General features: G+C 38.0%; 1 protein-coding gene across 3 annotated transcripts in view; it reads right to left on the minus strand.

Moving 5' to 3' along the window:
* Positions 1-9,139, minus strand: part of LOC124171033 (cysteine protease ATG4D) — a 49,157-nt gene extending 40,018 nt beyond the window's left edge. Inside the window, exons 1-3 of one of the 3 annotated variants that reach the window (XM_046550177.1) lie at positions 9,023-9,139; positions 8,478-8,826; positions 8,124-8,405 (exon numbers count right to left, since the gene is read on the minus strand). In XM_046550177.1, the coding sequence (XP_046406133.1) occupies positions 8,124-8,405; positions 8,478-8,634 (439 nt within the window). In that variant the 5' untranslated portion in view covers positions 8,635-8,826; positions 9,023-9,139. Of the gene's footprint in view, positions 1-8,123; positions 8,406-8,477 lie in introns of all 3 variants that reach the window. The other 2 variants (XM_046550176.1, XM_046550178.1) reach the window with 2 other exon arrangements.
* Between the last annotated feature and the right edge of the window lie 3,330 nt (positions 9,140-12,469).

The raw sequence follows: 12,469 nt of genomic DNA on the forward strand, positions 1-12,469 counted from the left end.
TGTATAATACGCTACGGAATCATGGTGACTCACTCATTAGTGCATGAACAGTATGTCCCTTTCTTGCGAACATTCGATTTACCAACTTTCAGAGCTACGAACATTCAAAAAATTCAAGCATGCCCAAAATTTCAAAATTGGTGCCTTTGGAGTACGTCGATGCGACACAGTGTGGCGTAAAAGAACTCGCACTATGAGCACAGTCTAAACAGAGTCAATTATACCCGTTGTGAAGCAAGTAAATGGTCAGCGTTTTGCCCACTCTTCGTTCCTGCGGACAGAGCATTTTCTTTGGCTCCATCCACATGGCACGTGCAGCTAGATCAGTCCGTCACAATCGTGAGTTAATGCAAAAATTATAATGCAGGGTTGCATTCAGCACACTTTTTGATGCCTTGCATAGATTTATGAACTTAAATGATGAACAAGCTCTCGGAATGCATATTGTTCATATGTTGAAGACTTATGGTAATGTAGATGCTTTATCACGTATATCATACTCTGAAGCTATTCCGCAGTGCGAGTATAAGTATAGGAGATTGAAGAGACAGAGAATTTTTACAAGGTATGTTTTTTTGCGATGATTCCTGAAAGGAATGCTCTTATGAATTTCATTATTACCAACCTTGGCCATTTGTGTTACCCAAATGTTAAGCGAAATAGGCTGGGAGCCGTTGGAGACTCGGAGGCTGCGCGCTAGGCTTAGATTGCTTGAACAATTGAGAATGGATATCTTTAAGAGCGACACAGAGAACATAATATTAGAGCCACACTATATTTCCAGGCCCGATAGAAGCGATAAATTAAGAGAGATGTTTTGCTGAACGGATATATATGGGAATTCGTTTTTCCCCCGAACCATAAAGGACTTTAATAAATGCTAGTCCCAACCTCGTTAGAGCACTTCATTTTTTTTATAGTTGTAAACGGCTGGTGTCCTAACACCCCCTGCCACACGCCTTTTAGGCGGCTCGCGGGGTATTATGTAGATGTAGATGAATAACAATAGTTTACTGTAACTGGTTAACACTGAAGGGAGTTTAAATGAGAAAAACCTGAGCCAAAAGTGATAACTAAGGATTATTGCACATACTGTTTCACTTTAATTTTGTAATGGAATACTTAAAAGACCAGAGCTTTCAAGACCTTAACTGAGGAAAATTAAAAATTGGTAAGCCATTGATTACCATTTTTGCAGATTACCTCAGGAATCTAGGCAAGGAAACAAGGCAAATATCTTCAACTGATTCAGGTGTGTTATAGTGGATGTTTGACATATTGAAATGAAAGGTAGTGCTAATTTTCCACAGTGGCTTAATGCCTACGACGCATTTCAGCTCAGCTTCAATCATCTGTTGCAAGATATACAAAATATCCTTTTATCTTCATGATCGTACAAACTTATGGATCTAATACTTTAATTTATTTGACAAATTGAAGATGGTTGATAAGTGTTTTTTTTTGTAATTTGTCACCACAAGTCATGAGTACAATCAGCCCAACATTGCCCAAAAAATTGCCTGTAATCAAAGTAACTCTTTGTAAACTGCAGCCTACACATGTCTTCTTTTTAAACAGGTGACATCACCTTTTTCAGTATGAATGCTTTCTTTCCCCATGCATTAGCATACATGAAGAAGCAGAGGGAGAGGTCAACAAGGCTGTTTGCCTCAGGACCCTCTCTGATGCTCCCTATATCTATCTCACTGCACTGTATTCTTTTTTTATTCGATTTTGAAAACAATATGAATCGGAGAGCCTGATAAAAGTTGACAACTTTCCTGCAAAGGGATAATTTGATCAAAAAAAAAATGTTTTTTGTTGGCCTACACAACTGCACATTAACAAATTAGTGATGTTTTTAATGAAGTTAGATTAAGTTCATGCATGGTCAGCATATTGTAATGAACAAGGGACCTCTAATAATGCCATCAGCTGATCTCCCCAGATGTCCTATTCTGCTGTACTGAGATAGATTGCCACCAAACGATCCCTGGAGTAGAACTGTTGAGCAACTCGATTTTTAATCTTGCTTTGTGCATTAATATTCTTATTGGTAACAAAATAACAGGGGATTAAAATTTTATTATTGTTTGACATAAATTATGCTCAAGTGTTAACTGAATAATAAGGTTTGATAGGGAGGAAATGCAGCATATTAAATTAAGTTTTATTTTATCAGCAAAATTTAAAGAGAAGTAATGAATCAGAAATAAAATATTGTATGGAATTGCATTTCCAATGATGCATTTATAATATCGACCAATGCCTCCTATATCACGCCACATATCATATAACAGGAATCACATGCGGTCTGATATTTAATAAAACCTCACTAGCTGCCACGATCACTTGATACTCTTCTCAAATCCATTCAGTCAGTAGTGCACACCACTGCCAAGAACTCATGCCCGTCCGTGCAGTCATGACTCAAATGCAAATATGTAGCTTAATTGTCCTTTGCCAGATGATCCCTCTCCTAAGTTTGAGGATGTTCAACTTACATGGTTTAAAAATATATGAGCTTCAGATATGGCTACCAACAATAGGCATTTGATTCTCCAATTATCTAAAGCAAAGTATCTTGGGAGTGATTGTGGCCTCACAAAAGTCTAACCTACTTTATATGCTATGTCAGTTAAAGGAAAATGACTGAGAACGTAGATCGACTTGCACTTATCTATTAACCTTTTCCCTACTACACACATATATATACGTGTGGATGTTTCCTCACCCGGGAGACGACGGCCATATATTTCTATTTTCTTTTCATTTACAGCCATATAGCTCTCCCCCTTTTAGGACGGTCGCGGGTTTACCATCTTTGTCTCGGGACCCAACGCTGCGGGGTTTAGGATTTACCCTCGGAATCCAGGAGCAGGTACCCGAACCCCTCTCTTTTATAACCCTTCTTAGCGGTAAGGGACAGCGGTCATACAATTGTTTATCCAGTCAGTTTTCCAAATAAATATTTGTTAATTTCTCAAGAAAAATAAACTAAGAATTGCATTCTTTGTCTTTTGAACAGCATTTACAATTTTTAAACGAAATTCTACGATTAATATTAACTTATATCTCGAGTTATGTATAAACATCAACATGAAAATTGTTGCTGCATTAAATGCGTTAATATTGACCTTAGAACTTTGCTTAAAATTTGACAATGCTCAGAAAAAAATGAGGAATTCAATTAAAAGTCTGCAATTTACGTGCAAGCAACAATTATCCATGTGCTAAATACATATAAGCAATACATAAGTTGACCGCAAACCAATGCCGCGGGTATGGTCGTAAACCCGGAAAGGAGGAAGCACAACTACTCTCGGAGTCCGAGATAATGCGGTGTGCCAGCGGGGAGGGGTCGAAAAAAGTCCAATGAGATCCTTCTTAACGAATGTCCTCCAAAAATGCTCCGTATGACAAGAAAGAAGAGTCTCTTGGAGCTCAGTACAGCAGTCATGCTAAGATGAAAACTCCGCCGTCTCGAAAGGGTTAATTGGAGGCTAAGCCATTAGATACTTAGTAGCGAAAACGTCTCAAAAGAATGGCTCAGATGTGAGCTAGTTGGATGCGAAACTTTCACTTTCAAGTACTCATTTTTAAGATTAAATACTTTCTGGTAAGAATTGCTTGGAGAATAGTTTATGGGGTGCATTGTGCTCACATATAATTAAAAAAATTTTACTTGAAATTTTAAGTGTGATTAACCAAATAAAAATCAATCATTCATTCCCTGACAGAAATTTAGTATCAATTATCTTGCAATATGTTTATACAGTAAATTGACACATACAAGTTTATTTGCGAATGCATGAACCAAATTAGAACATGTTCTAATTTTGGTTCATCATTCCCACCAGCTGGGTGGTTACACGGTGCATTTTCGTGTTCATTCATGTGGTCGTACATTTAGACAACTCAAACGGGTTTATGCATCGTGTTAACAGGCCTTAAGAACAGAAAATTGGATTGGATCAACTTTGGCATTTATTCACGACACTGAGGTCGCATCTGCCCTTGTACCCCCACGACCATCTAACCTTTCAAACCTTTTTCAGCAAACCCTGTTTTAAAAATTATAGTTTAGTTTTTGGTGGTGATTTTAACTCTGATTTTGATGTTACAATGGCAAAATGCTCAGTGCTCGAGTTTAGGAACATCTTAAGGCAATTCAATCTCAGCATTCATAATCAAAAACCAACCAGAGGATTAGCATGTCTTGACAATATATTCAGCAATGTAAATTTGGCCAATGTTTGTTGCAATGTATCTAATTTTTCTTTTTCTCACCATGACTGTGTTTGGGTTAGCTTATGCAATTTAGCCCCTAATAGCAGGTCTCAAACTGAAGTTAGGAAAGTATGTACATCTAGACCAATCACAAATGAAAGGATGTGTTACCAACTTGCTAGTATGAAAACCAGAGTGCTGCTTCATAGTAGCTGCTGAGTGAAGCTTCGAAGTTAGCCTATCTGAATATAAGAAAACTGTACAAACATGCTATAAATGAAGCTAAAAAGACATTCAATATATCACTAATTGAATCTGCGAACAACAAATGCAAAAAGGCATGGAATATAATCACATCAATAAACAAAACTTGGGAAAAGACTACTACTGTTCCACCAGATACTTTCAATGATTACTTTGTGCAATCAGTTAATGAAGTTCACAGTAACATTATTAAACCTAACATTACTGCTCATGGTTTACTTGAGAAATGTGTTGAACCTCCAAATAATGGTTTCTCATTCAAGGAAGTCTTCCCTCTGGATGTTGTAATAATTGTACGTTAACTTAAGTCATCTCATTGTAAAGATATATATGATTTATCTACAAATTTAATTTAAAATATCATTGATTGTGTTGTTTATCCACTGACATTCTGTTTGAATAGATGTTTAGTTGAAGGACACTTTCCAGATGTATTGACAGTTTCTAAAGTAGTTCCAGTATACAGTGGAACCCCGATCTATCGTTCCCACATTCATCGTTCGCTGTTCCTGGTCCCAATTAAAGTTCCATAAAGGCAATGTAATTTTTTCCTGCATCCATTGTTCCCCGAAGTATCGTTTTCCTGCATTGATCGTTTGAAGATCACGGTCCCGTCTTATAATTATCCAGTATCCATCGTTTGACGAAAATGATTGACGAAAATGAGACGAAATGTTTACAACGTATTATTTGTGGGCAATAACGACAGACACCCCCAGGAGATTGAATTACTATGGGGAGAAGCTGAGTACCGTGGGATAGTTACATTAGCGTATTTCCCAAGATCCGCTATTCCCCTCCATTCAGCACTAGCCTCCCCCTCTGAGGCTTTCCTCTTCTTCGAAATAAAAAAAAGCCCCAGTTCGTGCAGGGATCGTATTACGAAGACCTTAGCTTCGAAAAAAATATCAAGTTACACAAGAACAATAGAAATGCATTTCACACCCCCCCCCCCTCTTCTCACCCATTGACCATTTTCAGCCTAACCTACCTGCTTCAAAGGTCAACTGCTGTATGAATCACCTATTAGCCCAAAAGGTGTCTAACAATGAATTTCGGCAATTGGCATTATACTTTTATTAGATTGAAATACTTGTTAAGTGCATCTAATTCAAAAAAGAATGAGACCAAACACGACATATTTATAACGTTATTTACGCATTTAAAACAAGGAAATAGTAGGAAAAATACAACGGTGATTTCTGGCGAAACTCGATATCCTCGTAGCTGAGCTTTTCAGCAGTTAATGTGGCATTTTTCCCAAAACAGGATATCAGGTTATTATCAGTTATCAATTTACGAGTTGTACTATAAGTCTCACTTGTAAGAGTTACTGAGGAAGGGATATCTTCTCAGGATATTTTGTTTCTCCTTACTTACAATCCAAATTCACCTACTCATCTGGCACTACGCTAATTATAAAAGAATGTGTAAGTTGCCTTCTCTTTAGGACAAAAAATTTCATGGCACAATCACATGTTTATGCCTCACCCTCTGCAGTATGTTCTGCATAAGACGTACGCAATAGCATCAGTTCCGAACTTCACCTCGCACGAGAGGTTCCGTACTTTCCAGGGTGGGTTAACTTCAAACTAGCAAGTGTTTTCCGTGTGGGTTTTAATAAGTTCAGTCTTCGGACCATCTCCCTTCCGAAGAAACAAGTGAGTACTTTAAAAGATGGACTGAAAATAATTGAATATGAAGAAAAGCATCCAGGATAGAAGCGCGTGAATATTGGAGAATGCCTCAAGCTGTCCGCTAGCACATGACGGTAGGGGTGGGGTAAAGCGAGCTACCTGGTGAAAACAAGAAGTGGGATGAAGGCGAGGCTCAGGCGGGTGTGCCGCTGACAATTAATGCAACATTGTTCACGCTTTACACATTGCCTAAATCACATGAAAAATATATTAGATAGGAACATTACAAATAATTGACTATTTTTGGCCTATATGATCCATCTCACAACCAATCACTGCGATGGCGAAAGCAGTTGTTTTAGGCATAACAAGCACGTTGCTCTCATGAATACGTGTACTGGAAATGGCGTCTCATGCATTTTTACATCAGAGAGAAATCCATAACAGCAGGGTAAATGCCGAGTGGAGAGCAAACACTTTTTAGTGAGGTGGCGTGTTCCTTTAGGATATTTGAAAGAGATATTAATTGAATCAACAATATGACTTAAGTGTCTTGATAAAATACTAGTACTCCTATAATTGGCTAAAATCTTGTTTGAATCCTTTAATGAATATCATAATTATGAGCCAAAATCCTGCATTTCCTGGGACATAGGCAACATAGCCAAACATTCCTGCATTGATCATTTTCCCGCATTCATCGTTTTTTTCATCCATCCCCCTGAAAAATGATAGATCGAGGTTCCACTGTATAAAAGAGGTACCTAGAAATTGCCCAGAAGTTATCGTCCCATCTCTCTAGTTCCAGTCTTTGCCAAAATCCTAGAGACCATTATGCATGAGCAGTTTTATGACTACCTTGACAAAAGTAAATGAATCATTCTCAATGATTCTCAGTTTGTGTTTGTTAATGGCAGATCAACAACAGGTGCAATGGTCTCATTAATTGATAACATTATCAATTCTTTTGAAAATAAAGAGTTCGCTCAGCCCACATTTTGTGACCAGAGCAAAGCATTTGATTGTGTGGAACATTCTATTCTTTTAGACAAATGAACTCACTACGGTGTAAAGGGTACTAGCTGGAAACTGTTCAGCTCCTATTTGGAAAACTGAAAGAAAGTGGTCTGTGTAAATAAAGTTAACCCTGGTTTGGCATATGTTAATTTTGGTATGCCTCAAGGCCCCCTTTTATTTGTGGTAATGAATAATGACTTGTCTCATTTGCTTAATTCTCAGTCCATTTTATATGCTGACGACACTACCTTTTTTGTAACGGTTCTAATGTACTAAATCTTAAAAATACCACAGAAAATACAATGACTCAAGCTGCTTTAGGGTTTCAAGCCAATGGGTTTATGTTGAATCAAAGTAAGACCCAAGAGCTGTACTTTAATTTAAGAAATACACCAAAAGATAATTGTATGACTCACATTAAATTTTTAGAAGTATTAATAGATAATAAACTCTCTTGGGAGTACCACATTGATTTCTTGACTGGAAAACTCTCTAGAGTAATATTTTTAATTAAACAGTTAAAAAATCCTGTTTCAGATCATTATGTTCAGACTGCTTATTTTGCATTTTTCCAAAGCATAGTCACCTACGGAATTGTACTCTCGGGTAACTGCAGTCATATTAATGAAATCCTTCAATTGCAGAAGAAAGTAATTCGTATTATGATGAATGCTGATAAATTAGCCATCTGTAAAGGCCTGGTTACATGATACGTTAACAAAAACTTGTGGGGTGATTGTGGACCCATTGTCACAAATATGATTAATGTGACACAAATGGTAGTCAAAGCATTCAGAACATTATTTTTACCATATAAGGTAAGCTTGAGGCCGACCAATGCCAGTTAATGACCTTAATCCAATCCACAATGATAATAAGCCACACTAATAATGAAAAAGAACAAGCCGAGCACATTAAAAAATACTAACAGAATAACTTGGCCAATGCATGAAGGAGCCATAAAGAAAAATTTACCTCGTCCTAGAAAATGGCATATGAGTGCTTGTGCAAGAAGCATTTGGCCGCTTCTTAGCATGCAACCCCAACCACAGTCCGAAGTGAATGATGATCCATTAAGATGAGGAAACTCCCGACGGTATGTAAGCCATATGCGACTAACAAAATCCAATTTAAATTCTTCTATTCCTCCAGCTTCCCCAGTATCGATGTCACCCTCCAGTCTTTTGTGATAGCATCTACCAAGCAACCATACGGCAGAATCCTTTGAGAAATTTGTTTTCGTCTTGACCATCCACCCTAAAAAATAAGTTCCAGGCATAAAGTGCAATAAAAGAAAAGACCTTGAGGACAAGAGGACACACCGCTCACCATATTTCACGTTATTCCACATCGACATCAACCTAGTTTTTATTTTCCCCTCGGCTTCCAAGGCATCGCAGTCTTCGTCCGAATTTGAAGTGTAAGTCCTAGGATTCCCGGATTCTCCAATGATTGAGGTGTTAATACTAGGAAGTATCGTCTCCATAGTAAAGAGTACGAGGTGCGATCATTGACCGAAAGGAGGGCAAAAAGCACAAGAATTTTCGCAAAGAAGTAAACCTTGAAACTTCCAGGAAATGACGAGAAATTCTTAAATGTGTCACCACAGCACTACCCATTGTTACTCGGAGTCATATTAAGGTGGCTCACAGTCATACTTTGAATTCATATCAACACCCTACAACAATAGAGAATTGATAGTCATATATTAGGAACAAATAGAATGTTAAAAGTTCATGACGTATTCCTCTGTTAGCCAGCCAAAATCCTACTTGAGGCAACAGCCGAATCGCAACAAAATGAACGACACATATAATTAACAAATTTCAAGCGAAACATTGAATCAATACCATTTACGATATAACAACAATTACGTTGCAATTTGCGCCTGAATGCCCCGAATTTCACCTCCAAGGATCCCCCGAAGGTCGCTAATGTCAATGGCGCGCGGCGGCCATGTTGAACAGCCGAACGAATTGTGCGATTGCACTGCAAAAGCCGAAGGTCGAAAGAAACCACAGAACAGAGCATAGATGAGGCACGAAGCTAACTCCCGTTGAGGCTCGGTTTTCACAAATGTCCTCAGCGCAGCAATGAGTGTAGAGCGATCCAAAGTATAACTTATAATATTTACAATCGTGAGGTATAGCATTAAAAGTTTTAAAACTTGAAGCATCACATTTTAAAGAGTTTACATATCGGTTAATAGCCGTAATTATGCGTTACATCTCAATAATTCAGATCGTTTTGCTTGTCAGCGATCCTAGTGACGACTTTCGTAAACCCGTTTAAATGCACGGCGGGTGACGGCACACGATAAGGTCAACAAATCGTATGTGTACAATACAATAAACAATACGCCTGTGGGCGTTTTCTTGAATGGAACCAAGCAGGACGCAAGTGATAATCCTTCTCAGAGGCGATCGATATTTTAACCGCATGGAGTTTTGGATGCACGTACCGTCGACAGGTTTACCTGCGGACGAGCACTAAAATTCATGTTATTAATTAACTATAAGAATTGAAAATTTTCGTGCACTCATTTTAGGGCCTTTGTCCAATATCAACGTTTTTTTAAATCGCAAACGCTTAAATCATTGAGGAAATCGATATTTTTTATAATTAGATGAAGGAGGACAGAGGATTTTAAGATAGATTGAAAGGGTCTTACAGTGAATTGGAGAAGTCAGTGCTCGAAGCAAAATGAGGCTCCCAGAATAATTCATTATTACTCGATGGAAACTTACCTTAATCGGTAAAATACTATGATAATAAAAATAAATAAAAACATCAGTTGCCAGCATGTCCGATTGCTGGGACCCGCCGGCGATGGTGGTGTCTTCTACTGGATTCGCGAATAAACAAATGCATCTGTACAGGTGTACAGCTAGTGTGTTCTATTGGCAACAGGAATCAAAGTAGCTGACATCTGGTGGCCAATTTCAGAAATGAGACATGGAGGATCGGCGGGTTTGTTTACTAATGCTACAGCCTAGCGGTGTGCGAAACGGATGTGTTTTCAGCAATTTTGTGAAGCGAGTACTGATGTATATGGTAAATCTCAGTTGTGAATAATGGATGAAGTAATTTTCTCCACATCTGACGTTTTGGAGTTCAATAGAGACATCAAGAGGTCCCTCATTGAGGGCTATGGGCCATATTCCAGAACGTCACTCACTCCGAGTGATCACTCGTACTCATTCGAGTGATCACTCATTCTCAGAATGAGTGTGATTGTTGATCGGTATTCCAAGAACACACTCACACTCCACTCATTTGAGGGTCAGTATCGATACAAGTAACTGGGGATTGCTAGTTACTATGACGTATTTACACCAAAAAAATGACGAGCGATAATAATCAGCGGCAAATCTGATTGTAAATAAAATGTCCAACAGGACATTTTCGTCATTTCTTTGGGTTTCAAATATAAATCAACGTTAGAAAATAACATAACTGACACGCAAACATCAGCAGCAAAAAATAAAAGCTGGATGAAGCTAGCAGAGGAATTTAATGCGCCCAGTTTCGTTCATGGGGTATGTTTGTTAATGCTTTTATAATCGATTCCGATAGCCGAGACGAAAAAAAAAATATATAAATTAAGTCTTTCAGATGTAATTATGAAAAGCGGATGGATGAGCTACGTTACGATCAGTTAAACATTATTATATTGATGAATAATGCATACTGAACACTCACTTAAGTTAATATACAGGCGATGGGGTGTAAATAATGATATATGAAACATTCGTTTTCCTCAATTGCAATTGTATGTTACGAAATGCATTATAACAAGAATATCCATTGGATTGATTTTCGTTTTTGCCTTAGCGTGATGTCTGACAGCCAAAATATAAGCATGGGAGAATATAACAGCTCGAAGGAAAGCCACCTTAGCAAAGTAGACGCAGGAGAGAATGGGCACTTCTGGAGGGCCTTACCCCCGACTACTGATCCCTTGCTGGAGATTGCAGTGCCATGCATCTCATACCACATCCCAAATACAGGGGATAGTGATAATATAGTTGATATACATAGGTGGATGTACTCATTCGAGTGGGGGCTCACGCCCCCCCCCCCCCCCAGGCCCTTAAAAAATAAGGAAGATTTTAATACGGTCCCATTATCATTGCGTTCATTTTGTTTTGTGAGATATCCTTGTGCCCCCCTCCCCAGAACAAAATCCTGGATACAGCCAGGTTGTGACCCCCTCCCCCAGAAAGAAATCCTAGATCTGCCCCTGTTGATGTACATAATGATAGTAGTAGTGAGATGCAATACTCAAATTGCATTATCATATTTTTAGTCTTAAAGTTCTTTTCTCAAAAGTTGTTAATTATGTTATTTGATTATTATTTTGCATTGCCTTCACTTGTGTGCTGACTTTCATACAATGGCTTGCATCAAAAAAGAAGGAGCTCCATCCCTTTAAAATACCACAACTACCATTCTCAATTCAACAACATCATCTACAGCTAACAAAATACTGATACACCTTCATCGGTACTCTTACCAGCATCACTGCCACCCTGCACTCTACTTCAGACACCAACCAAAGCTAAAAACTCTGAACACTACCCACCAACCATTACCTCCATCCACTCACCCACAAAGAGAGCCATAGTTAATGATGAAGCTAATGAAGAAGGAGCTCCATCCCTTTAAAATACCACAACTACTATTCTCAATTCATCAACATCGTCTACAGCTAACAATATACTGATACACCTTCATCAGTACTCTTACCAGCATCACTGCCACCCTGCACTCTACTTCAGCCACTAGCCAAAGAACCTTTCAGAACTAGTCAGAACATGATTTACCACCTTCCACGACCGGTAATACCTCAGCCAAAAAAATGTATTATATAAAAACAATCTCTGATATTTTAAAATAAATTGTCTCTCTTAAGAAATGTTCATTTTGCCTCAAGTTATAATTTTATACTCTTTTAGATTTGTTTATGTATGTTATTTCAATTCAATACCGATGATTATATTCAGTATGTTGATTGCAAAATCTAGTTTAAATAAATAGAAATAACTAGATTTTCCAAACTACTTATTGAATCAGAAATCTTGTCTATGATTTACAAAAATGCACAGCCAGCCCCTCCAATTATGGAGACCAAACTAACTGCACTCTTGTGAACATAATACTCATGTTCTATTTAAAGTGATAATTATAGTTAACCAAGCAGTTAAAATGTTAAAAGCACAGAAAAGAAATAAGCCATGCAGAAAATTAGCATTATTGAAGATAGGCATGATCATTATTGATTGTCAAAAGACTCGTGGGTAATTTGAGTTAGCTGAGTA

The sequence above is a fragment of the Ischnura elegans genome, chromosome X (genome assembly GCF_921293095.1).
Source record: "Ischnura elegans chromosome X, ioIscEleg1.1, whole genome shotgun sequence".
Classification (NCBI taxonomy): Eukaryota; Metazoa; Arthropoda; class Insecta; order Odonata; family Coenagrionidae; genus Ischnura; species Ischnura elegans.